The sequence below is a fragment of the Anthonomus grandis genome, chromosome 1 (genome assembly GCF_022605725.1).
Source record: "Anthonomus grandis grandis chromosome 1, icAntGran1.3, whole genome shotgun sequence".
In the NCBI taxonomy this organism is placed as follows: Eukaryota; Metazoa; Arthropoda; class Insecta; order Coleoptera; family Curculionidae; genus Anthonomus; species Anthonomus grandis.
This window is the reverse complement of record NC_065546.1, coordinates 34,309,677-34,337,312: the sequence shown is the minus strand read 5'-3', so window position 1 is coordinate 34,337,312 and position 27,636 is coordinate 34,309,677. Positions and strand designations below refer to the sequence as shown.

The 27,636-nt window shown below is 33.2% G+C and overlaps 1 protein-coding gene across 4 annotated transcripts in view; it reads right to left on the bottom strand.

Moving 5' to 3' along the window:
* LOC126734634 (heterogeneous nuclear ribonucleoprotein U-like protein 1) overlaps positions 1-27,636 on the bottom strand; it is a 54,585-nt gene that overhangs the window by 888 nt on the left and 26,061 nt on the right. For all 4 annotated transcript variants that reach the window (XM_050438338.1, XM_050438332.1, XM_050438343.1 and 1 more), the window contains exons 9-13: positions 23,721-23,889; positions 12,208-12,366; positions 9,539-9,745; positions 9,296-9,481; positions 56-190 (exon numbers count right to left, since the gene is read on the bottom strand). In XM_050438338.1, the coding sequence (XP_050294295.1) occupies positions 56-190; positions 9,296-9,481; positions 9,539-9,745; positions 12,208-12,366; positions 23,721-23,889 (856 nt within the window). The remainder of the gene's footprint in view (positions 1-55; positions 191-9,295; positions 9,482-9,538; positions 9,746-12,207; positions 12,367-23,720; positions 23,890-27,636) is intronic.

The following is a 27,636-nucleotide window of genomic DNA, read 5'->3' as shown; positions in this document are numbered from 1 at the left end:
AAATGTAAGCGTCTTGTGTTTTATTTTTTTCACCGGTTAATTAAAAAGAAAATACCTTGTGATCCGTAGCTGCGTTTCTGTGTCTGTCCGTAACTCTGACTACCATAATTCCAGGATTGATTTCTGTTTTGTTGGCTGTTTGTATTCCAGGCACCGTATCCTTGGGACCCGTACATCGATGCGTTCCAACCTAAAATGAAACATTCACCAGCTCAGTACATATTAAGCGGCGCAATTTGTGGTTTTGAAATGATATTTGATCGTAAATATAGACGGTCAAGAAAGGATTTTGATTGCACTGTGGCATAAGCAACTCTGCGTATCAAGGATTTGTCCAAAAAATAGAAAATGATATCGATTATGACAGCTCACAGTTATGAACATTTATACGGATGAAAAAGGGTAAATCCCGAATAATTTCTGGTACTTTAAAAGATGGGGATAGAGATTTTTATCGTCTAAAACTATTGTTGAGGCATTTTCAACATTTTTTCAAAGTGTTTAGGCAGAACCGTCGATATTGATCCTGTTTTTCTAACAAAATGTTTTACTAAATTGAATGTGTTGGTGGAATTTTTAGCTGCAAAAAAATTGAAAAACAAATTAACTTATCCAAGCCATTTTTTCAAGCCACTTCTTTTTATATTAAACAAATCTATTGAAACTGGTATTTTTTCAAGTTGTTGGAAAACCGCCAGTCATACCTGTTTTGAAAAAAGGCGATCCAACGGAACTGCGTAATTACAGGCCTATTTCGATTTTGTGCAACTTTTCTAAACTTCTTGCAGCATTCTCTCATCAAATCTGCTCACAAATTAAAACCTTTATATCATCAGATCAGCATGGATTTATGCAGAGTCTTGATACAACTTGACTTACGAGGTTGTCCAGTTGTATCAAGCCTCAGGCGTCCCGCAGGGATCTTATTTAGGTCCCTTTTTTCTCTGATATTTATTGATGATCTTACTAGACTTATTAAATGCCCGAGAGTCAAGTTTGCGGACGATCTTAAACTTTTTATAAATATTATCACTACCCACGATTTTATTGATTCGCAAGATCAAATAAATTAAATTAATATATGATGTAAAACAAACAAGTTGTGCTTAAATAAGTCTAAATGCTGCATTTTAAGCTATTCTCGAAAACAGAATCCAATAATATTTGATTTTGCAATTGATAATAATATTTTATCAAGATGTAGTGAGATTAGGGACTTAGGGATTACTTTTGATTGTAGGTTTGACTTCAAGACTCATCTAAATAATGTCGTTTCAGCTGCCTCCAAATCTTCGGGATTTATTATTCGCAATAGCAAGAATTTTCAAAACTCTAACACACTAAAAATTATGTACTTTAGTTTTGTTAGATCCAAATTGGAGTATGGTTGTCTCATTTGGCATCCCATTTACCGGATCGATATTATAAAGCTTGAGTTTGTGCAACGCATATTTTCGAAGTATTTAGCTTTCAGAGAGGATGGTGTTTACCCTGCTAGAGGACTAGACAATGATTTTTTTAATAGATAGGTTTGGAATGGTGTCCTTGCAAACCAGAAGGCATAGATTAGGAATTACCTTTTTTTACAAACTTAAAAACGCAAGATGTTCCTTAACTTTTTATTGTCAACGTCCGAGAACTGATATGCTAGAGCGCTAATAAATTATATCTGTTATTTGTTTAATACTTATTGTACACATTGTGATATTTTCTGATACTTTGCAAGCAATATGTCCGATGTTAACATTTTAGCTGACTCTTTTGTCAATGATGTGGAAAGTATTATAAATCGCAGGTGGCCAAGACTAGAAATCATAAAAAGTTTTAAATATTTGAACAAAAAATGGATTACTGCTGAAATTAGAGGGATGATGAAGGATAGGGATAATCTGTATAAACGGGCTGTAATAAGTAAAAATTTGAGCGCATGGAATGAATATAAGGCTAAGAGAAATTCATTGTTAACAAAATTAGAACAGAAAAAGAACAATATTACACAGAAACTATAGACTCAAACAAAAACAATCCAGCCAGGAAAGAAGCAAACCATACCGGATGAAATAATATTTGAAAATGTAATTAGTTAGTGATAATATGCCTCAAACAACAAATTTGAGACCAGATTTTCTTATGGCGGAAGCAAATATAGTGTTTTCTGATTTTCAAAAAATCTCAATAACAAAAATGAAGGTAATATTAAAAGGTCTAAAAAATATAGGAGGGGGTGAAAGTGGAATATCAAAACAAAGTAATTTGCGATATTTCATATTTAGTCGGTGATCGTCTTTTGGACATTATAAACACATCCCTGGGAAATGGTGTTTTTCCAGAATCGCGGAAATAATCAACGATTATTCCTGTCCCTAAATTCCCAAACACTAAATGCGACAACGAGTTTCGCCCAATTAATACAGTTCCTATATATATAAAAATTACTGGAAACATGTGTAAAAGAACAATTGCATGATTTTTGTCTAAGAAATAATATATTAGTGCTCAATCAATCTGAATTTCGAGAGAACCATTTATGCGAGTCAGTTGTTGTTGGTATTTGTGATGATTTCCTCAAAGCAATTGACTGTGAGAATCTGGTGTTGGCGGTGTTTCTAAATTTTAGAACCTTTGAGAATGTCGATAGAAATATATTGTTAACAAAACTAAAAAAATTAAGGAAATCGTTTTAAGGTGGTTTGAGTCCTATTTGTGCAATCGAACCCAACGTGTAGTGTACAAAAGTTGTTTGTCAGAATCTGTAAATGTTAATTATGGCGTACCTCAGAACACAGTATTGGGCCCACTATTATTTTTGTTGTACATCAATGATATGGTACATGTAATAAAATAATATGTAATACATGAATAAATTAAATTTTGTGTATTCACTAAAAAATATAGAATTAATACTGAATAAATTAAAAGTATACAAGGTAAAATGAAAATCCTGCAGTCTCCCTCCACTTATTTATTAGGTACACTTACAAAGTATTATATTATATTAATTTTTTAAGTTTTTTCTGTGTGTTTGTCTTTTATTCGGAACTATTTCCTTTTAGTACCCTCTGATGATGGACACCACTGTGTCCGAAACATGTAGGGCATTTTAAACAACTAAATGTTTAATAAAAAGTGGAGGGAGACTGCAGGATTTTCATTTTACCTTAACCTACAACTCCACTGCAAGTATGGACTATTTTTTTCACTAGTAGTATACAGATCACAGTAAATGCAGAGGAAATTCAGTATGCAAGAAATAAACTATTTGGGGGTCATTTTAGATTAAAATTTAAATTTCATTGCACATCCAGATCATGCCATGCGGATGTTTTCAAAGAAGGTCAGCTTCATATCATTACACGTCAAATTATTATTATACAATGGAATTGCACTACCGCATTTACAGTTCTGCTCGACTTTGTTGTTCTCTCTACCCCAGTGTAAAATAAATGAATTTGAAAAGATCCAGAATAGAGCAATGAGAGTTATTCTAAAATGTAATGGTTATACACCAATTAAGACCATGTTAAATGTTTTAAATATATTAAAAAAAAAAAAAAAAATACTTTTATTACCATTCAAAATTATTAAACATTATTACAGAATATACAAAACAAAATTCCATGAATATACAAATAATTCAAAATTACAACAATTTGTTTGGTAATCGGAGTGCAACGCGATTTTTATAAAAAAAAACCGATACACATGCAAGTACATAGATTCCTTGTACATGTGCTGTACAACCCGTGTTCCTAAATAAACTATTTTCTAAAAAACATAATATTATGTATTTACAATAAGGTCCATACCAAAATCAAAAGGGACAATATGTGCATTTTACAATGAACTAGCGAGTGGCTATGAAACTGGGCAAAAAGAAAAACAAAAAAAAACAAAAGAATCCAAAGACGAGCGAGAACGGTATGAAGCGAGCACGGAGGGTAGATAACAGGCGAGTGAGAATTCAATTTTAATGTAAATATTTGCAATTAGCAAGATCAGGTGTGCAGAACATTAATTAAAATGAAAATACCATTTTATGAAATACGGTCACATTAGGTTACCATAATTTGCGTGTTTAAGAGATATTTTTTTAAGTTTATAATATATTTTTTAGGCGAACATTCCTTTATATAAATAGGTAGTTCATTCCACATCCGAATGCCCATATATAAAAAAGATTTTTTAAAGGTTGCTGTTCTATGTAAAGGAATTCTAAGCGAATGGGGATTTCTTGTATTATAAGGAATATCTTGATTAAAAAATAAATTTCTTAATTTTGCAGGCTGTCCGGTTTTCATTATTTTATAAATTAAATTAAACATATGGACTTTCCTTCTATTGCTCAAAATTAGAATTTAAATATGGAGTTATGCGGTTTCTAGAGGCAATATTAAATGAATATCTCATGCTATTCTGACAACTATTCTGAAGTTTTTGTATTTTGTTCGATAAGTATTTAGTTAAAGAATCGCCGTATACAATACCCCCATAGTCAAGTAATGAAAGAACTAGTGTATCACACAGCCAATATTTTATTTTTGAAGGCAACATTTTCTTATACTGATAGAGGCCCTTTAATCTGATGTAGGCGGCTTGAAGTTTGACTTTAATATGGGAAGTAAAGTTAAGATTTAAATCAATAACTACACCTAAATTACGTTTTTCAGTTACAACTGGAACAGACTCGCCATTAACAACTACTTTAAATCTGTTTGAAACCTCTTGCAGCCGACTCTTGTTATGTGTTACAAACATTACACACGATTTTAATGCATTAAGTTTTAAGTTATGATTCTCAGTAAACACGGCCAAGCTCTGTAGATCAGTATTTATTTTATTTTGCGCCTCATGCAGACCTGGAGTATCAAAAGCAATATATACCTGGGAATCGTCAGCATACTGTTGGAGTTTTGAATTTTGTAGACACTTTTCCATCAGCCACATAGAGAGAAAATAGCAACGGTCCTAATATGGATCCCTGTGGAACACCCATGGTAAGAGGCAAGAAGTTGGAGAACTCATAGTTTGACTTTTTGATTACCCGAACGCAGTGAGACCGACCCTCAAGATAAGATTGGAAAAATATAATGGCATTTGTTGACAACCCAAAATAGTGTAATTTAGGTAATAGTAATTTATGATCAATGGTATCGAATGCTTTACTAAAATCAAGTAGGGTTAAGCAAGTTATCTGTTTTTTGTCTTCTTTAATTCTAATATCATTAATAAGGCTTATGAGACTTGTTGTAGTACTAAAAGACTTTCGAAATCCCGACTGACAATCAGGAATTATTTTAAAATTATATAAATATTTAGAGAGTTCATTATAAATGTGACGTTCTAATATTTTTGATATAACTGGTAAAATGCTTATTGGTCTTATGTCTTTAAATTCTTCAGGGGAGGAAATTGTAGGTAAAGGAATAAGAATAGCTTGTTTCCATTCACCAGGATAAATTTTCTGCAAAATACAACTATTAATAATATTAACTAAAGCCTCTAAACAATAAGGAAGACATATATTTAAATCTTTAATACAAATTTCATCAACCCCCATTGCATTACTTCCAATGTTTTTTATAATATTCGCAGTTTTTTCCTCATCAATTAAATTGATATAAAACTCTTCCTGATTAACATTTAGTTTATTATTTTTGTAGAAGTCAATTTTTTCATTTGAGGTTGATTTTGTAAAAGCCACGGAGTTAGAAAAAAATGAGTTTAGGTCTACTGTATTATTTAGTGCTTCTGGTAGAGGATTGTTTATAGTTTTTGTAAAATTAAGTTTTTTAGCGGTATTCCAAAAATCTTTACCTTTTTTTAAGGAAAATTGTTTGAAATATGCCGTTTTCTCTCTACTTATGGCATGTTTAGTGAAATTTCGAAGCTGTCTGTAGTAATTTAAATTCCCAGGAGTTTTAAATATTTGTGACGTGCCTTATCTCTAAGTTTCATTAAAAATTTTATATTGCTCGTGATCCAGGGAGTAAAAGGTTTCTCTTGTAATATTGTAGTTTTAAAAGGTGCATATTTATTAATTAAGTAAGTAATATTATTTTTTAGTATTGCAATTTTTTCACTAATATTATAAGTATAATATATATCATGCCACGGGAGTTGTTCTGCCTCATTTTTAAAAGCTATGGTATTAGTTTTTGCATAGTCACGATATTTTATAACTTTTTTATATGCTTGATATTTAGGAATATTTAGCTCTATATATGTTAGGTTATGATCAGTTACACTCTCTGGCATGTATACAGATTTGGCATTCATGTATTCAAGGTTATCACTAATTATTATTAGATCCAAAAGGGTAGATGTATTTGAGGAAATATTTATTCCAGTTGGATCCATTATTTTCTGACAAAGATTAAACGTTTCTAAAGTATTTTTAAATTCTTGAGTAATTGTAGTTTGTTTTAATAAGTCGATATTAAAGTCACCAAAAAGAATTACACTATCAAAATATGGTACAGAGACACTTAACATGTCCTCAAAAAAATCAAGAAACCTAGATGTATTCGTAGAAGGAGGCTTGTATAAGTTTGTAACAAGTATATTTTTTTTATTTAACGTAAATTTAAAACTGAGATACTCAAAGTCATCTGTGGCATCTTCAAATGTGACTAACGAAAATTTTATATGTTTTTTTACGTATGATGTCTGTCAGACAGAAAATTATGTTTAATGTCTGTTTATACTTCTTAAAGCTACAAGAAATCTTGTACCTGAGTACATTTGTAATAAACTAACATTATTTAGATGTACATAATTATATTATCAGGAACTGTACAGATTTTTTATTACAAAATAGATGTAATGGCACACAAATGTTGAACTCTATTTTTAACAAGGGCCTGTTGGAGTTTAATAAACTACCCGCAGACATTAAAAACTGATAACCTAAATCAGTCAAAAAGGATATTAAGTAAATATGTTCTAGCTACATTTTAACTGTTTTATTATATTTGTTTTTAATTTAATATGTCGTTATTGTTTGTGATATATAAATTTTTTTTTGCCTTATACGATTTGTAACTTACACGTTAAATACTTTTCTTATTTCTCTTATTGTATTATTAATGTAGCATTGATGCTAAATAAATAAAGATTATTATTATTATTATTATAATTAGCAAGGTTAATTGATCTATTACTGTCTTCTATCTCGATAGATCTTTATTAACCTTGGAGTTTTTTAATATTAGAAAGGAGGCTCTTTATCCTATGAACCCTAGAACTCCTCTCCTTTACGGGCTACCTAAAGTTAATAAAGAAGGACAGCCAATTAGACCAGTGGTATCTTTTGTGGATTCTCCTTGCTATAAACTTTCTTCATGATTGAATGGGGTTTTGAGAGAGGTAACAGGCTTTCGAAGTTGTTTTTCCACTAAGAATTCCGTCGAATTTGCTAATTTTTTAAAAGGCATATATATACCAGACAATGCAATGTTAATTTCCTTAGATGTGAAAAATCTTTTTCCCAGTATACCACCCACTGACTGCATTGAACTAATGGAATCTTTACTAGCAAATTCTAATCTTCCCAGACTGATTTCTTCAGACTTAATTTGCCTACTAAAAACTGTTTTAGATCAAAACTTTTTTAAATTCAATGGCAAAATGTATACACAGAAGGCTGGCTGAGCCATGGGATCATGCCTTTCCCCTTTTTTAAGTGAAGTTTTTATGAACAACTTGGAGTGCAAAATTATGAACAGTTCTTTCGCCGATCATATAATAGCATATAAACGATATGTGGACGACATTTCTATTGTTTTGGGAGGCAATGACGATCAACTGTCCACCTTCTTAAATTTTACAAACAGTCTACATAGTAGAATTTCATTTACCTTAGAAAAGAAGCACAACAAAAGTTTGCCTTTCTTAGACCTCTTGTTAACCAGGAATAATAATAAAATGAATTCGATATATACAGGAAACCATCCACAACTGACAACATCATACAATTCACTTCTAACTCACCACATACCCACAAGTTTGCTTCATTTAACTCTTTATTATATAGGATGTTCACCCTTCCTCTATCCAAGGAATCTTTTTATAAAGAATTTAACATAATAAAGCAGCTTGCAGTTAATAACGGTTTTCCACTTTCTACCATAAATAATAAACTTTTTTTCATATACATGAATAAATATAAATTCTCATACCACATCTTACATTCCAATTCTTTAAATCTTAACAAATTCAGATCTTTAACATTTTTTGGTTCAATATCTCTCCAACTGCAAAACTCTTTAAAAATAATCTTAATCTTTCAATAGCTTTTAAAACTGCAAACACTTTGAAAAAGCACTTGATAAACACAAAGGATAAAATGGAGCAAACTTTAAAATCTGGGGTGTATTCTTTGAATTGTGTGAGTGTTCCGCTGTGTATGTTGGTCAGTCTGGTAGAAGAATTTCCACTAGGGTGAAAGAACATATAAGTCTTTTCAACAATTGTAAGGACACCGATATTAAAGAAACAAAGTCAGCCTTTGCAAATCACCTTTTATCGACTGGTCATAACTTTTCGGTGTCGGATGATGTAACTATATTACATGAGTGTGGAAAGGGTAAAAAACTAGATCTCCTCGAAAAGCTGGAGATTACAAGAGCTAAGAGAACCCCAATATTAAATTGTGTCAATGATATCTTCAATTTCGAACCTAATCTCATTTTCAATAATCACCAATAAAAAAAAAAATTTAATCTTGTCTCATATAACGTAATTACTCGCATGCTACATCATTACCCCGGTTTGGCGACAAGGTATATGCTTCGGACTTTAGATCCAATGGTCTCTGGTTCGATCCCTATGTTTTGAAAAACCTTTTTGTATTTTTTTCCTTTCATAATTGTATTTGTTTTCATTCTTTATAAAATAATACGTAAAAAATTTACTGGATATGATATTTGGCGTTTTAAAATTCATATTTTAGTCAATAACAATACACGATGGTATAAACTTATTTTATTTTATTTTTATGTTAGTGTGAGTCAGTGTGCAGTTTTTTGTATTTAGATAGGTATGTCTTTTCTGTTAATTAGCGTTCTGCTCCGTATTATTTAATTTTGTTAATTTTACTTAGGTCTGATGATGGCCTAATGCGGCGAAACGCGTAACCTTTAAATAGACGCTTGATTATGAGACTTGGACTTTGAGTTTACTTTCTCCTCCCCTTTGTTCATATACTTAAGTCTCTTTGAGAATAATGGATGATTATTTTGAATTATGTTACTATGTTTTGTAATGCAACACTAGACCAATATACTGAGGTACTCACCTGAGCCCCTAGAATTTCCAGATCCCCAACTATTGTATCCTCCACCACTGTTATTGCTATTTTGCCATGGATTCTGGCGAGAGTTACCGTAGCCCTGCGTCCCTCTAGATCCGCCTCTTTGATTGGCTGAAGAGCCTCTCGACTGCTGCGCTCCTCTAGACTGTTGGCCCCCTCTTGAAGATTGATCTATTTAAATGAAAAATTCAGCTTTTGTTTCTTGTTAGCGGTTCAATTATCACTGACCTCTTGGCTGCCAAACTTGTTGGGACGTGCCGCGCATACCGCCTCGTATCGGGGCGCCCCTTGGTGCTCCCCTCATAGCAGGCGGACCCCCGGGGCGTCCCCACGGTCCTGGTCGGCCCCAAGCAGGACCAGCGGGGTATCGGTCGAAACGACCCCCGAAACCACTTCCTCCTCTACCACCTCGGGATCCTCTTGGAAAACGTCCGCCTAAAAAATGTATTTATTTATAAAAGATATCAACAGTTAATCACAATTACAGATATTCATATATACATTTTTAAGTCTGTCGAATCAGCTCTCCTATACAGGGTGTTATTTAAGTACGTGGCCAAGCCAGGCCAACTCCAGGAGGTGATTCTATGAGTAATTTCAAGATGAAAAGTTCACATAAACATAACTCCATAAATGCTTCAATTTCAAGATACAGGGTTGACACCCTTTTTTTACCCACAACTTTTTTTTAAAAATAGGTTTTTCCTAAATATCTTAATAAGCTTTCAGTCGACTTTGTTCAAATTTAAATAAACCTATTTTTAGATTTACCTTTAAACTTTTATTTCAATAAAAAAATGTAACAATAAATAACACAAGACTTATAATAGTTGCTGAAAATGCCCTCCTTCAACCTCAATACAAACATTAGCTCGTCTTAACATTGATTGCCGAACTCGTTGAAATATTTCCGGCGTATGTCTTATCTGATCACATGAATCCCGTCTCCGTTGGGTTAATTAATTGGCTGAGTTAATTCTTCAGTGTTAACTGGAGTTTTATAAATGAGGGACTTTAAATGCCCCTAAAGAAAAAAATCTAACGGATTTAAATCCGGTAACCTGGGTGGCCATGACTGTGAACGTGAGCGCCCGATCCAGTTTTTTCCAAAAGTTGCATCCAAAAATTGGCGAGATACTATGCTGAAGTGAGGTGAAGCCCCATCATGCATAACCCACATTACTCCTCTTACATCCAGCGGGACATTTTCTAATAGTCCAGGTAAAATTACGATATTCTTGACCATTTAATCTCGGGGGTAAAAAATGGGGTCCAATGAGATTCATAAATCATTTACATATAATCATTTATAATACCAACCCAAACATTCACGGAAAACTGTTGCTGAAAATTAACTTCTGTAACCGCAAAATATTCCCATTCTTGAGCCCAGATATGATTATTGTGAAAGTCCATAATTATATTTCGGGAAAAAACATGCTTCATCGGTAAATAAAATACGTGATAGAAATCTTGCAAACGCTACCTGTTGTTACATACAGTAAAGTGAGAAATATTTAATTGTTCTGTAATTTTGCATGTAGTTGTATCGGGGCTACGCTCACCTTCATGTGAAACCGCTTCCTTAATCTCCACTGTTCTTACTGTGGCAGGTCTCCCAATTACAGCAGCCGACATTTGAAATGTGCCTGATTCGCACAGCCTTTGATGTATAGTCACAAATCTTTATCTATTTCGTATAATGCGATGAGGGTATCCTTTTTAATAAATGCGCCTAGCCGCTCTAGAATTCAGCCATTCCATAAACAAAATGCATATCGGCTATTTCTGTGTTTGTAAATTGAACCATTTTCCAATATTAGTAATTTTATTAGCTTAATACTCGTCAAAACACTTTACTTCACTTACGCACGGTTTTAAGTAAGTTATGTCAAAGTCAGATTTTTTTGAATAGTAATTGTTTTTCCTTCCATGGCATTCCATGGCATCTTATTTTTTGTTACTTTTGAAACATTGCTGTTATAAATTATTACATTATGCGATTATTTTATGTTAATTTGTCTTCATTGCTTGTTTAGTTTGGTGGTTCTAATATTTTATTATGTTATTTTCCCGGGGACATGCAATAATGTGCTTTTAATTTTTTATCTCGCAAACGAAGAGAGATGTGTAAGAAACTCAGGAGACAAAAAAGTTGTATTTTTAGCTACTTAATGCGAAACAAATAAAAACATTGAAAAAAGTCTGTGGCGCAATAATTTTTTTGTCAAAAATATTGGTTAGGGTGTCTTCCGAGACGCAAAAATATTGGTTAGGGTGTCTTCCGAGACGCAACTGGATATAATAATTTTAATCTAATTGCGGCTAAATTAGTCTCTTATTGCCCTTAATATCACTGTTAAATTTGAACAAGATCGACTGAAATCTTATTAAGATATTTAGTAAAAAAAAAAAACGATTTTTAAAACAGTTTGACACCCTGTATCTTGAAAATGAAGCATTTCTGGACCTATGTTTCTGAACTTTGCATCTTGAAATTACTCATAGAATCACCTCCTAGATTTTGGCCACGTACTTAAATAACACCCTGTATAGCCCTTGAGCAACCCTTGAGTAAGTCTTTGAAAACACTAAACGAGTTTTAAGGTGGACTATTATGCCACATGCTCGTGGTTGAGTCTCGGTCTGTTAGAAATTACTTAAACAAGATGAGCAGTAATTCCTTGGATGATGACTACTTGTTTCTACATACTCTGCAGCCATTGTGAAAAAACGTTGCTTCTGTTATTTATCGAACTCCAAACTCGAATTCCGACAAAGTCAAAAACGGAACACAACGGTCTTATGGGATTCAGCATTCCTTTGACATTTATGCATTTTGCTTAATGATGCTTCATGTTCAATTGTTAATTTATTAATAAAATGTTTTTACTGACCTCTGTTGTTTCTAACTGATGGCGTCCATCTCTTGAAGTAACCCTTCTTGTTGGCGTCCTCGTTGTACTCCTTAACCTTCTTTCTGGATTCCTCTTCATTAAGTTCTGGGAAAATGATCTCGTCTAGCCATTCGCACTTTTGAGGAAGTTCCATTTGTGCTAAAAATTGATGTTTAGTTTTAACGTTGTTAAGGGATAGAGGGACTCTGATTATTGAAGTAATTAGGTAGAAAACACTTGACTTCCACGCAGTTGTAAATATTATTACTTCTGTTAGTGGTAAGCAAGTGTTTTGGTACACAAATCTGAAATCAGAACACTTTTATTAGGTTGGTCAGATGTGGAGCTTAAATTTGTACTTTTTTATGTTAAAATTTTAGTTATTAATATTTTCAGTCAACTATTTAGGGACATTTGAGTCCAATGTAAAAATACTTGAAGGTACTTAATGTAATGTAAGTAACTAAATGTAAGTAGAGCCTTTGATAAACTTAAATAATCAACTTAAACTACGAAATACGGGCAAAACAGTACAAAAACGATGAGAATAATTAACGTATTTAAATTTTCATAATATGTTTTAACAATCGAAAATTTTAGGTAATAAACAGCATGTTCATCAGAACAATTTGCACACTAACTTTTGCTTAGCTTTGTATGGATATAAAAAAATTGAAATCTAAATTTTCAATGGGCGCCGTCAGCATTACTCAAAGCTTCAAAGAGTTTTGGAAAAATGTCTGTAAGAAAGTATGATCAAGCAAGTAATAAATTAAGAAATGTCTATAGATATTACCTATATTTTGCTTATAACTGAATGGCCCGAATTCATAGTTCGATGTGTAAATACAAGTTGGTACTAATGTAAAACAAGTAAATTGGTGTTAAATTTCTTTAAAATAGCCATTGCTATGAAAATCTACCAATAAGTGAAAAGTTGTGGTAGTTTTTTATTAAAAGCAGTAACCTTCAATTTGGCTCCTTTTAGTAGTCGTCCCTTAAGTATCTTTCTTCTCTTATTTTCTACCAATTTCCTTTAAAGAAACCAATAAACAAAAACATGTATAACAAAACACCATCCTTGAAGTTTTCTGATTCTTTGAATAAATTAAATGTACAATAAAGTGCCCTGTAATAAGTACAGTAGAACTTAGTTTAGGGTTCGTTTTCACCCATAAATACCCTCGTGTTTAATCTGAATACGTTAATTAATTACATACGTTAACACTCTGTAATGGAGAAAGAACAAATGCTTATGTCCTCCTTATATGTCACTAAAATAGTGTCCCGTTATAAGTTTATATCCAGTTTGATATTTGTCTATAATCACATTCAAAATTGTTATATATAATATATAATGGAAAACAGGATAGTGCGCAAATTGTGGATAAGCGTTTGAATCATACTGGAAAACTTAGTATCTTAAAAAAAGGAATTAACCCAAACACATGCAACCTTAGAGGCTGTGTTCTATGGATAATATATTTCAATGAATATCTATATACTCAGATGCAAATTTTATATCGAATGATTCGGGAATATTAAGGAAAAAACAAAAGATTTATGAAAATCACTAGTACGAACAAGATCAGAGACCTGCTAGATCATCTGAACTAGAAATTTGCAATTTTTAACTTCGATCAGTAAAAACAATATTTTCCAATACACCATGTTAGGTCAAAGTGAAATTGAAAACCAATAAACTATCTTTTTGAATTCTTACATCTTAATTTAAGTATAAGTGTAGTATGTATGTATATTAATTTTTTAGGTTCTGATTTGTCTTGATTAAAAGTGTAGAATCGCATTTTGGGTGGTCTTTGTTTGGAAAACTTTTGAATCTTTGTTTGTTGTTTATTTATCAATATAACGTTAAGTTGATTTGTATGTAATTGTTTATTTATTTATATTTATATAAGATTTTTTTAGAGCTGAAATCGAAAGTTTAGTTACTAAGATACGCGGTTTTGAAAATTGCTGTTTTTATGACTTTAAAACTTATTCTACTAAAAATAGAAAAAAACGGATTGCACTTTTCTGTTCTTAATTTTTAATTCCTTTTTTCTGAAAACATACAAAATATGATACATGTCAAAAAATATGGAACAAATACATTAAAATTGTTTAAGTATCTAATAAAAAAATAAGCGTTACTTAAGGGATAAGAGATATATTGTCCTGTTAAGTATATTGTTAAATATGATTTGTGTCAGTGCGTATTTAAAGTAAATATGGTTCTTTAAAATGAAACCCAACGAATTGAAATTTTAATTTTTATTGGATACGGAGATAAACAAAGAACTTAAGAAGAAGCTTGTAATTTGGTTAATGCAAAATATCCGGAAAGGCCCACTACAAGAAGTACCGTAACAAATCGTATACCGCCAGGTCGGCCAAAAAGTAATGAAAATACAAGATTGAATATTTTATTAGAAGCTTGAAAAAATAGGCCAAAAAAAGGCACAGGATCTAAAATACTAAACCATCTTTTGGTATGATTATATAAAATATTTGTTATGAAAAATTCTCTTGTCTTATTTTCGTAAATTTAAGCCCGGCGTACCTGTAAGTATTACTCATCTTATTTTCTATATTACGTATTGTCACCGAAGCTACACCTCGTATATTGCACCGTATTAGCAATGTCAGTATTGAATAGACACATCAATTAACCAAATAATCATAAACAATCAAATACACATAACAATCTCTGTTTGTTCTGTTGTGTAACTTAAATCCATTGCTGCATGGACAGATACTATTTAGTGATGATGCCACGTTTTGTTAAATGGTACGGTAAATAAGCAAAATTGTAGGTATTGGAGCACGAATAATCGCGATTGGATGAAAGGAAATCATATACAATATCCGCAAAGATGAAATATTTGGGCATGGATTTTAAATAATTTTTACCGGAGACCGATATTTTGAATTTCTTCAAAATTACTTAATTTCAACTCTCACAAGTTCTTTTCCAAATCCAAATCTGCTTAATATGCTAAATAGATTTATTTGGTTTCGACAGGATGGTGCCCGATCTCATTTTGCTCATCATGTACGCGAATATTTGAATGCGGTATTTCCCGAGCAGTGGATTGGTAGAAGGGGTCCTACGGAATGGCCTGCACGATCCCCAGATCTCACGCCCCTGGATCTTTTGCTTTCGGAGGTAATTAAAATCCAAAGCTTATAAAGAGAAGCCGCGCAATTAAGATGATCTAAAATTTAAGGATTACCTCAACATTAGACCCTGGAAAGTTTGAAGATCTACTTAAAGGGAAAAGCTGGGGAGAGGTTTTGGAAACAAATAACGGTGAGGCAGCAACACAAAATTTTACGAATAAAATTGCATTATTTGTGGAAAAAGCGACTAACCAAAAAACAGATTACTACACCGAGCAGAAAAAACTTAAACCGCGGATTACCACAGGCCTTATCTTAGCACTGAGAAAACGTGATACAATGAAAAAAACTTTTAAAGAATAACAATTTGGAAAATAAGAGTGTTTATATAAATTATAGAAACAATCTATATAAAATATGAAAACATCTTGTCGGACTTGCATTGTCTTATTTATTTATTGTAACACGACGTTTCGGTTGGTAAGTATCTCCAACCGTTATCAACTGTAAACTGAAAGCAAACTACTATTCTATAGGCTTATATACTAGATGTGTGCAGCGATATGGAAGGGGGGGGAAGGGAGGGAAAGTCATCCGTGAAAAAGAGTTGGAGGGGGGAAGGACACGCGTCTCTCTAGATCCTACACTGTCCTGAGAGTAGAGGCTCTTATACCCAACATCTGGAAGCCTCTACTCTCAGGACAGTGTAGGATCTAGAGAGACGCGTGTCCTTCCCCCCTCCAACTCTTTTTCACGGATGACTTTCCCTCCCTCCCCCCCCCTTCCATATCGCTGCACACATCTAGTATATAAGCCTATAGAATAGTAGTTTGCTTTCAGTTTACACTTGATAACGGTTGGAGATACTTAACAACCGAAACGTCGTGTTACAATAAATAAATAAGACAATGCAAGTCCGACAAGATGTTTTCACTGTACCATTGTCTACCACCTTCAAAAACAGATTGGATAACCGGTACGGACCCGGAACCAGCAACCTATTTAGAGGCTTTGAGAAAACCAAGATAAAGATGACCAAGGAGGAGGAACACATCAGCTTCCTGCGAGAGACAAGAGACGCCAATGTCATTCCTACTGGTCTACGTCTCAAAACCGCTATACCAGGTAGAAGATCAGAACGTATTCTTGAACGTGCTAGTATGGAGCTGCTGCGATCTCAACTTAGCTACCACCGTTGGAAGAAAGCAAAAATAGAAATCGAATGCATTCAGCGATTCGAAGGAATCAAAGAAGTTACATTGGAGGAAGACTATCAACCAATCTTTGACAAAATAGACTTCACTTGCCAAAAACTAAGAGAAAAGCTAAGAGCAAGCCACCTTTCAAAACTCCAAAACCTTAAATCCAGACGAACCAACAGGACTCAACCAGCACCAACCTCTAACCTCCCCGCCACCATCATTAATGTGTCAAAAAGAACCCTTACCGATGCTGAACAGAAGGTGTTAAACAGAGGACTAAACTTCGCTATATCCTCAAAACCATCCTTTATAGACATAGTGTCTTCAGTAGAATCAATCCACCTACCACGTCCTGTGGCCGATGAATTTCGACACGAGGTAAGGGTTGCTCTAGACTCACTTAAAAAACAGAAACCTTTGCAGAACATCAGCAAAGAAGAGGAAACAGCTCTCAGGAACCTCAGAAGTGAAAAGAACATCAAAATTCTTCCTGCAGATAAGGGCAATGCAACTGTGATTATGGACCTGGAAACCTACGAAAACAAGGTTGAGGAAGTTTTGAACAAAGGCGAATACAGGCTACTATCTAAGGATCCAACGACAACCATAGAAGGTCGAATTTACAGAGCACTTAAAAAATACTCCTCAACATTGTCGGATGCGGTACGCTTTAGGCTGACACCACATTATAGCAAACCTCCACACCTATACGGACTACCCAAGATTCATAAGGAGCAAATGCCTCTGCGGCCCATCACGAGCTCTAGAAATTCGCCGACATCAGAACTCTCGAAATTCCTTTTGGAGATCATTAGACCGATCCAGGGAAATGCAGCGTCTTTCGTGCGAAACTCTGCCCACTTTGTAGACCTTCTTGGAGGGATCGAAGTCGAGACCAATGACAGATTGGTGAGTTTTGATGTCGAAAGTCTCTACACCAATGTACCCATAGGAGAGTCTCTTAACATCATCCGAGACAAACTAAGCAAGGATACAGCTTTCTCAACTCGGACCACACTGCCTCTGGACGGGGTGATGGAACTTTTGGAGATCTGTCTTCGTAATTCTTACTTTCAGGTCAAGGATAGATTCTACGCCCAAGACGAAGGACTTCCGATGGGTTCAGCTCTTTCCCCAGTAATAGCAAACATCTTCATGGAATGGTTTGAGGAACATGCAATAGATGCCTCCCGGTACAAACCGAAGCTCTGGCTTCGATATGTGGACGACACCTTCATCATCTGGGACAAAGAGGAAAAAGCACTTCAGGAGTTTCTGCTTCACCTCAACAGTTTCAGACCAACAATCAAGTTCACGATGGAGACAGAAAAGGACTCAGCTCTACCTTTTCTAGATGTTCTCGTTAAAAAGGTCGGCGGAAATCTACGAACTTCAGTTTATAGAAAACCAACACACACGGGCCAGTATCTGCACTATGAGTCCAACCATCCTGCAACCACCAAAGTAGGCATAATAAGATCCCTCTACAATAGAGCTCGAACCATCTGTAGAAACGACGAGGATCTCAAGACTGAAGTGGATACCATCTACAAAGACCTACAACAGAATGGATATCCAAAGAAGCTAATAAGTAGGACCATCCAAAGGACGCGTCCAAATCAAATCAGAGACGAGGCCACCACGACAACCAGGCTTCTACCCATACCTTACATTAGGGGTACATCGGAACAAATCCGACGCATTGCCAGCAAGTACAATATTAGAACTGCCTTTAGATCTAGCACCACTATCAGAAGCGTGGTTTCAAAGACCAAACCAGATGGCATGGTGGATACCAAAAAATTGCGTCTACCGGATCCCATGTGAGTGCGGTGACTCATACATAGGTGAAACGAAGCGCCCCCTAGAAATCAGAGCGAAGGAACATCGCAGCTGGACCCAAAGAGGAGAGGTTTCCAAATCCGGGATAGCAGAGCACGCGTGGCATAATGGACACAATATCCATTGGTCAGAAGCCAAGATTCTGCACAAGGAACAGCACTGGCGGAAGAGGAAGTTCGTAGAGGCAGCTTTCATTTCACAGAATCAGAGGATCTTCAGCCAGCCAAGCGTCGATATACCCAACATCTGTAAGCCTCTACTCTCAGGACAGTGTAGGATCTAGAGAGACGCGTGTCCTTCCCCCCTCCAACTCTTTTTCACGGATGACTTTCCCTCCCTTCCCCCCCCTTCCATATCGCTGCACACATCTAGTATATAAGCCTATAGAATAGTAGTTTGCTTTCAGTTTACACTTGATAACGGTTGGAGATACTTACCAACCGAAACGTCGTGTTACAATAAATAAATAAGACAATGCAAGTCCGACAAGATGTTTTCACTGTACCATTGTCTACCACCTTCAAAAACTATATAAAATAATTGCTAAACAAAAGTTTAACTATTACAAAGCCCAAATAAATTCTGATCAACATGATTTCAAAAGGATATATACCGGATCATTTCAAATGCAGTTAATGAAACTAAGGAGCAATCTGGAAACATAGATGATCAGTATGATAATAATCAGCCCTTTACTGACAAAAAACAGATGGCTGAATACTGCAACCAATTTTTTGTTAATGTAGGGAAAAACTATGGCCAGTAAAATAAAATCTCAAAGCAATATTTTCAAACTAAAGTATAGATAGAACTCAATGTTTTTAACTCCTGTTTGTAGAAATGAAGTTATTGAACATAAAAATTCACTCAAAAACAACTGTTCGCCTGGTTATAATGGAATACAAACTGAAATCATAAAAAAATTTCACCTGTATATGATTAATCCATTAATACATATAATCAATCTTATATTTACATTAGGCACTGTCCCTGAATGATTTAAAACCTCAGTTGTTACTCCCATCTATAAAGCTGGTGAAAGATCAAAAATTACAAATTTTCATCCAATTAGTGTGATTAGAAATTTAACCAAATTTTTTCAAAAATGCCTAAAAGAAAGACTTTCTAAATTCTTGTACGATAATAACATTTTATCTAAAAACCAATTCGGATTCCGCACAGGTATTAGTACTTCGGACACTATACTCCTGGTCACAAGAACCATAATGAAACACCTCGATAAAGATAAAAAGTGTCTTGCAACATTTCTTGATCTAGGGAAGGCTTTTGACACGGTACCTCACTTCTTAATGTCCTAAATATTTATGGTGTCAGAGGGGTTGTGTTAGAAGTTTTTAAGAGTTATCTGGCGGGCTGAAAACAGATGACATACAGAAACAGATTAATAATATCTATAATGATCCCTCAGAGATGCTGATAGGAATATCACGTTCTTGGGCCATTACTTTTCTTAGTATACATAAATTCGTTAACAGGTATCTTACTTGAAAATTATATGGTGGTTTCTTATGCTGACGATGCTGTGGTCATTTTTGTGGGTGAAACTTGAGAGGAGGTGCGTGAAAAAACATCTTTAGGTTTAAGATTAATCAAAAATTGGCTAGACTCTTTCAAACATACATTAAATGTTGACAAAACCAACTACATAGCTTTCTCCCTAACAAATGCCAATCGTCCTAATTTTAATAGCATCCAGGTAAATGGATTTGAGAATGAAATAAGGGATGTACAATTTACTAAATATTTAGGCATAGTCATCGACCAGAACCTCAAGTGGAAACAACATGTGTTAAGATTAACTAATAACATTAGAAAATTAATTCGGAAATTTTATATGGTTTAGAATTTCCATATTCTAAACGAACAACTGTGTTTAGAAAACTCTAGAGAGCTACTAAGAGAACATATGTGTTTAGAAAACTCTTGTAGAGTCTTTACTGAGATATGCTATAATAGTATGGGGAAGTTCTTACGAAAATGCATTAAAACCTTCCAAAGACAATCCAAAATTACATTCTTAAAATTATTTTTAGAAAGGATAAAGAGTTTCCAACATACCTACTTTACAGTGAAAGAATACTACTGGCAATTCGATCTTTATATATTTTAGTGTTTGTTCTTTTATATACGAAAATCTTGAAATAGGTGTACATGTTAGTCATTCTTATTCTACCAGGTTTAATGTTGAAGGAAACTTACAGATTCCCAATAGTAGTACCAACCTAAACCTAAGGTCATTTCACTACTTTAGTGTAAAAATATACAACATTTTGCCGCCAACAGTAAGGATGACAGGGAACAGAAAAGCTTTTAATAAGAAATGTATCACTTTCATAGCTGATAATTTTGAAAAAATTTCAACATTATTCTAAATCGTTTTTTTTAATTCAAAGTAATAAAACTTTTTTTTAAATTCAATTACCAAGCTAATTAAGTTTTGTTATGAGTTTGAGCAAATGGTGCACAACTATATCTTATTTTAATATTTATTCAGTTAGTTTTTATTGTTAAACTCATAGTATTATGGTTATTATGATACATACAGAAATTAGGTTTTCTAGGTACCTAATATAATTACAATAGTAAACATAAAAATTTTTGTATAATATAAACATGTATGTAACAATTTAATTTTTGTAATATATGAGTAATGAGATATGAAATTAGTTAAATTATTGGAAATACTCTTAGCAATGTTTTGGATGAGTTTTTAAATAGAGTAGCATTCTGCCAAGAAGTGAATGGTGAGAATTTTGAACACTTAATAAAATAATTAAAATATTTAATTCTTTTAGTTTCATTTATAATTTTAGGGATATTGATTTTTTTCGACATGTATCATATTTTTTATGTTTTAACAAAAAAGGAATTAAAAAGTAAGAACAGAAAAATGAAATTCGTTTTTTTCTATTTTTAGAAGAATAAGTTTTAGAGGCTTTTAAATTCATAAAAACAGCAATTTACAAAACCGCGTATCTTAGAAACTGTTGAATAAAAGTATGGCATGTGATATATCAAAATATTTATAATTTTGTGTAGAATCCAAAAATGTAATCAAATATAGGGTGTTCCATTTAAAATAGGAAAATTGGTATTGACCACGGCAACATGAGACACCAAAAAATATTAATAGACGTGTGCGAGCGTATTTTCAAAAAATAGTGAAATTCACATTAAAGCTTATTTTTGGAGGATGTTATGATATACAGGGTGCGTCAGCAAGGTGTACGGCTAAAATAGCGCCTAAACTATACCGAGTAGAAAAAAACTTATATGACATGGTTAAAACATTGACAAAAATCTACAAACTAAAAATAATTTTACATATACAGGGTGCGTCAAAAATAAGTTACGGAAAAATATGTATTTTTTTCAGACGGAATACCATTAACAAGATATTACACTAATACCTCATTTTTGAAATTTCATTACGGCGTCGTCACGTAATTCGTATTTTTAGGATATTTAAACTATTTAGGATGGAGAAACTTGAAGAAAGATTCGAAAGGACAGGAAGTGTTACGTATGAAAAACATGAACGGGTAAAACCAGCTACAAACGAAGAAAATAAAATTATGGTAGCTTTGAGTGTAATTGAGACGCCCCAAAGAAGTACTAGACAACTTGCTAGAGAATTACCGGTTGGAATTAATGTAAGTTCCATTACACGAATGCTTCGAAGTGAACATTTTCATCCTTACCATAATCAACTGTTGCATGAATTACAGCCGCAAGATTATGACAGACGACTTTTGTCAATGGGCACAAAATATGATGCAGCAATCTGTTTTTTTTTAAATTTGGTACTTTTTTCGGAAAAAACTTTTCATAATAACAGGCACAAGTTTCATTATTATGATACCAGCAATCCTTTCTTTATACGTAAAACTCACCACAGATGGTCTATTAATATTTGGGCAGGGATTATTGGGAATTATGTCATTGAACCGCATTTTTTTCATGGACATCTCACAGGTGAAATGTACTTGGAATTTAACCAAAATAGACTAAATGAAATGTTGGAAACGTTGCCTGCACATTATGTTCAGGACCGGATTTGGTTTAAGCAAGATGGGGCTCCAGCTCATTACAGTCAAGCTGTAAGGCACTATTTATTTAAATGACCGGTTTCCAAATAGATGGATAGGTAGGGGTAGACTAGTACAATGGCCACCCAGGTCCCAGGATTTGACAAGATGGATTTCTTCTTTTGGGGATATGTAAAGGAGAAAGTATACCAACTGACTCCAACCACAATGTGAAAATATGCAGTTAAAAATTAAAAAAGTTTTCCGAACAATAACACCTAATATGTTAGAAAAAGTGAGTGATTCATTTTTAAAAAGAATTAATGCTTGCGCACGAAACTTAGGAGGAGGTGATATTGAGAATAGTTTGTAGTGTAGTTATAATTTAATTTTAGGACAAGTTTAAACTTTTATTAGTTAGTTTTATTATATAATTGTTAGTATAAATACATACATAGTTAATACAGACGATTTTATTACGCATCGTTTTTTAAAGAATGTAAAATATCTCAAAAAAAGCGAATTAGGTGTAGGACATTCTTTAAGAAAAATACAGGGTGTTCCATTAAAAAATATCGAGTTATTGCATATTTTATTTGAGTAAATTGGTAAATTTATATTAAAATTTATGAAAAAAACTTCACTTTTGCTGAAAGATAAAGCTGATACCGTAAACTAACTATATTAAAAATGTTGTTTATCTAGATTGGAACTAAACTACTAGTTAAACTAACTTTATCTAGAACACAGCGGCTGCTATAAGAATTTTAATAAACCCCTTAAAACACTAAAAATATCCTAAAAATACGAATTACGTGGCAACGCCGTAATGAAATTTAAAAAATGAGGTATCAATGAAAAAATCATGTTGCGGGTGTTCCGTCTGAAAAAAATACATATTTTTCCGTAAAATTATTTTTAGTTTGTAGAATTTTGTCAACCTTTTAACCATGTCACATAAGTTTTTTCCACTCCGTATAGTTTAGGCGCTACTTTAGCCGTACGCCTTGCTGACGCACCCTGTATATTTTAAATGTCAATTTAAGGTGCTGAGATTTGTACTTGATGCAAATATATGTATTATTAAATGTCTCAAAATTGTCAAAAAAAAACTTTTAACTTGGCAACAACTGGTGCCAGTGCGGTGTTATTTAAATTGAGAACAAAAAATTTAAATTAAAAGAACTTTCACCTTAAATACAAAACTTAAAAGAGATATTTAACCGGTTCAGTACATCTGACCATCCCAAAAAATAGTATCACGGTTAAAAATCTAAACATAATTTATAATCAATACCTTTGAGATCGTATAAGGTGCTATCCGGTACGAATTTACCATAGTCCTGTTGTTGTTCCTTGAGCCTACGGGCCTGCTCCTCGTCCTCGCAGACCAACACCACCGCCTTCCGTTTGAAACCGTCGAAGCCGCGCAACTTGCGCCGTTGGGCGTTCGAGAACACGTTCGTCTGCCACGAAACACGCTCACACTTTAGTTTTTTTTTACGGTTTCCCAACAAAGCAAATCCGCCTTTTTAGCGGATAAATTCACAAAGAAAACTGTTGGGACGGTTTCGTTTGCGGACGCAGTACAGTATATTTATAGCAAGTTTGATTGCGGATACGGAGGGATAAATATATAAAATAACGAGATCTGCCACTTATATTCTGATTATGTTTATAATATATATATATTATATGGGGCTTCATACAATATGTCAGTTTTTTTTTTAAATCCACTTAATCGGAATAATAATTGTTCAATATATTTATATATATATATACTTACGAAGGCACATTACATTAGGTGCAGCAATTTTATTGTGGCCAAAACACGTTAGACCCCTACAGGGCCTGGGTGTTGTCTTAATACTTACGAATGCACTTTACATTAGGTGCTTTTTTTTGTTTGATTCTTTTTAATCTCTTAAATATATCCTGCGGTTTTTAGGAGTTGTCTTGTTGGCACACTGCTCACCCCTACAGGGTAGCATGTTGAGGAAAATGTCCTGAGCTACTTCCTACAAAAACACTAATAAAACGAATTACTATTTTTGTTGATCATTTTTCTATGGTGGTGTTTAATTTACTAGACAAGTTGCATCACTAAAATAGTAGGACATAATTCCTGTAAGAAGTTTTGTATTTTATTTATTTTTTTGTTAACCATTTGTATATTGATCTATATACAACATGTTCTTCGATAGCAATATATGTTTTAAAGTGACTGCACTTGATTTTAATAGGAAAAATTATGCAATAATTAACACTGTGTAAAGAGTTAAAACTAATCTGGATAATAACAAATATATCTTCTACGTAAAGAATGATTTTGTTCTTTAAGTTGACGAATTATGGCATTGTAGGTATTGCTTTTGACCGGACTATTCGCAATAATGTGGGGATACCAGTCAGGGCAACATAATAGGCTCTTTGCTTTTTCTTTTTTATATTGATCATATGTTTATGGTTTCTGAATTTATAAACCTTTTTTGCTGATGACACCTTTTCATTTAAACAATAAATCTTGAAAAGCGGAGTGCATATCATTGACGCTAAATTCTTTTAAATAGTTTATATTTTAAAAGCACTACACGAAACGTAATTTTAAACACAATATTGCGTGCGATGTTAAGATAGAATAAAGCCTAACCGGTAGTTAAACAGTATAATACTTACAAGGTAGCATTAGAAGAAACATAGTCCAAAATAATATATAAGAAAAACTAAATTCCTAACATTAATATTGTTTGCTAACAACTGCTCAAAACTTCTTAGAAAAATCCAAGACTTAAATTTATATTTAATTTCGATATAGGGTTTAATCCTCATAACGCATCCCTCTGAAGGCATGGGTGATATAAATTATTGATCTTTTGATGAAAGTAACATTTATTTTAGGTTAAAATAGGGGATTGTTATTTTAATATCTGGTTGACTACAGGTGTATTTTTAGTTGTTTTGATGCGTATTTTTTTAAACCTTTAAATAAGCAAACTTTGAGCAATGACTTTTATGTGAAAACAAGAGGACTAACAGAGGATTTAACGGAGGTTCCCCATGTATCATAAAACCCAGTGCAGATCCTGCTCAAGTTTTATACAATGATAAGACTATTTTTATATATACCATTTAATAAATAAATAAATAAATAAATATGTCTTTATTTGGTATCAAATGCACATTACATTACATTTGCCCAAAAAGGCGAAGATTAGCTAAAGCTACTTTTATCTCTTAACCCTAATAATAATAATTACAAATGTTTTGAGAAACAAGTAGTAATAGTAATATAAAAATTAACCAAAGAACAAATTAAGAAAAAAAAAATTAAATACATTTGTAAATCCGCAGAGAACAAAAAACTTATTGTGCAATTTTTCCAAGAACAACTTCAAGAACAAAGTGTTATAATCATTTTTAAAGCTATAGAGAGATTGGAATTGAAGAATTAGGTCTAAATCGATTATAAATTGTTACGGCAATGTAAGTAAAACTACGTGAGAAAAGAGCTGTGCTATGGTGTGGCAATGTCAGAATCTTATGTCTTATATCTCCGCCATGAATCGCATTTCTCGGAATTAATTTTTCTAACAGATATTTTGGCTTTTGGTTTTTATAGAGCCGATACATAAATGTAAGAAAATGAAAATTAAAAAGAAATGACATTTTTAGCCACTGCAATTGATAGATATATATGGACACATGATCAAATTTTCTTAAATTACACACAAGAAATCGACAACACGTATTTTGTACACGTCGCAGTTTCTGCTGGGTTGTTTTATCAAGACAAGGATAGTAAACGATAAAAGAGTAATTTAAAATGGATAATACTAACGATACTGAGAGTTTTTTTCTTGTCTTAAAATTTAAAATATGTTTGTTAACATAGAGCAAACGCATACGCAAATAGCACCTCTGCAAGACAGCACTAATATGTCCTTGGAATCTTAAAGAAGAATCAATAGTTAAACCTAGAATCTTGACGCTCTTAGCAAAAGCCAAGGGGTTATTTATTATCATATTGAATGTATATATTTTTGTTAACGTTAGCACGACGATTTTTATTGGCAAAAAGTAAAACGTTAGCCTTATTGGCAATAATATTAAGATTGTGTTCTTTCTAGTAGTGCAAGATTAAGCTTAGGTCTCTATTTATAGTTTCAGAAGCCCGTTCTATGTCATCTGGATCGAAATAATGAATTAACTGAGTATCGTCAGCGTACTGGTACACTTCAGAGCTCTTTACGACTAAAGGAAGATTCGAAGTATATAGCAAGAATAAAAGAGGTCCTAGAATCGATCCTTGAGGGACTCCAGAAATTATCTGTTTCGAATCGGAGTAATTGTTATTGACGCGTACTCGTTGAGTACAATTCCAGAGATAGGACTTAAAAGAAGAAAGAACAACTTCATTGCAACCATAAAACTTTAACTTGGCGACTAACAAGTCATGATCGATTACATCGAAAGCCTTTGAATAATCTAAGGGAACTAAAATTACGGCCAGTTTTTTATCGAAAGCCCTTATTATGTTGTCTATGATGTTCAAGAGGGTAGTAGCTGTACTGAATCCTTCTCTAAAGCCAGACTGTTTAGTTGGAAGTATGTTATTATCAGTAAGATAAAATGACAACTGTGCATAGACAACTCTTTCCAAAACCTTCGATATTATTGGAAATAAACTTATAGGGCGCAACTCCTCTAGGGATTCGGGATTACATATTTTGGGTATGGGGCACACAACTGACTCACGCCAAGGCTGTGGAAAGTAGCCTGATAGTAAACAAGAATTTATGGTATTTGTTATATGGTCAATAATCTTTGGCAGAAAAAAAAGGTGTAGCATTTGTAAAGAAATGCCAGCTCAACCTGAGGTATTTGACCGAATATTTCAAATTATTTCATAGACGGTATCTTGATTAACTAAGACAAAACTAAATGTTTGATCGGAAAATTTGTTGCTAGAGTAGTAATTAATTCTATTTTGACAGTTGTTAGACTTATTAAAAATATTTATAGTTATTTATTGCATTGGCATCACATAAGGTGGGAGGAAGCTCTGCAATTTCTTTAGATTTGACAAATGTTATTTATTGTATAATGTCACAAATAGTACTAAATATTTATACACGATCAACGTTAGTGCTATACCGGTCCTGATTATAATTTTGACAATCAGATTTATGAAAACATAGTGTAGTCTAACTGTT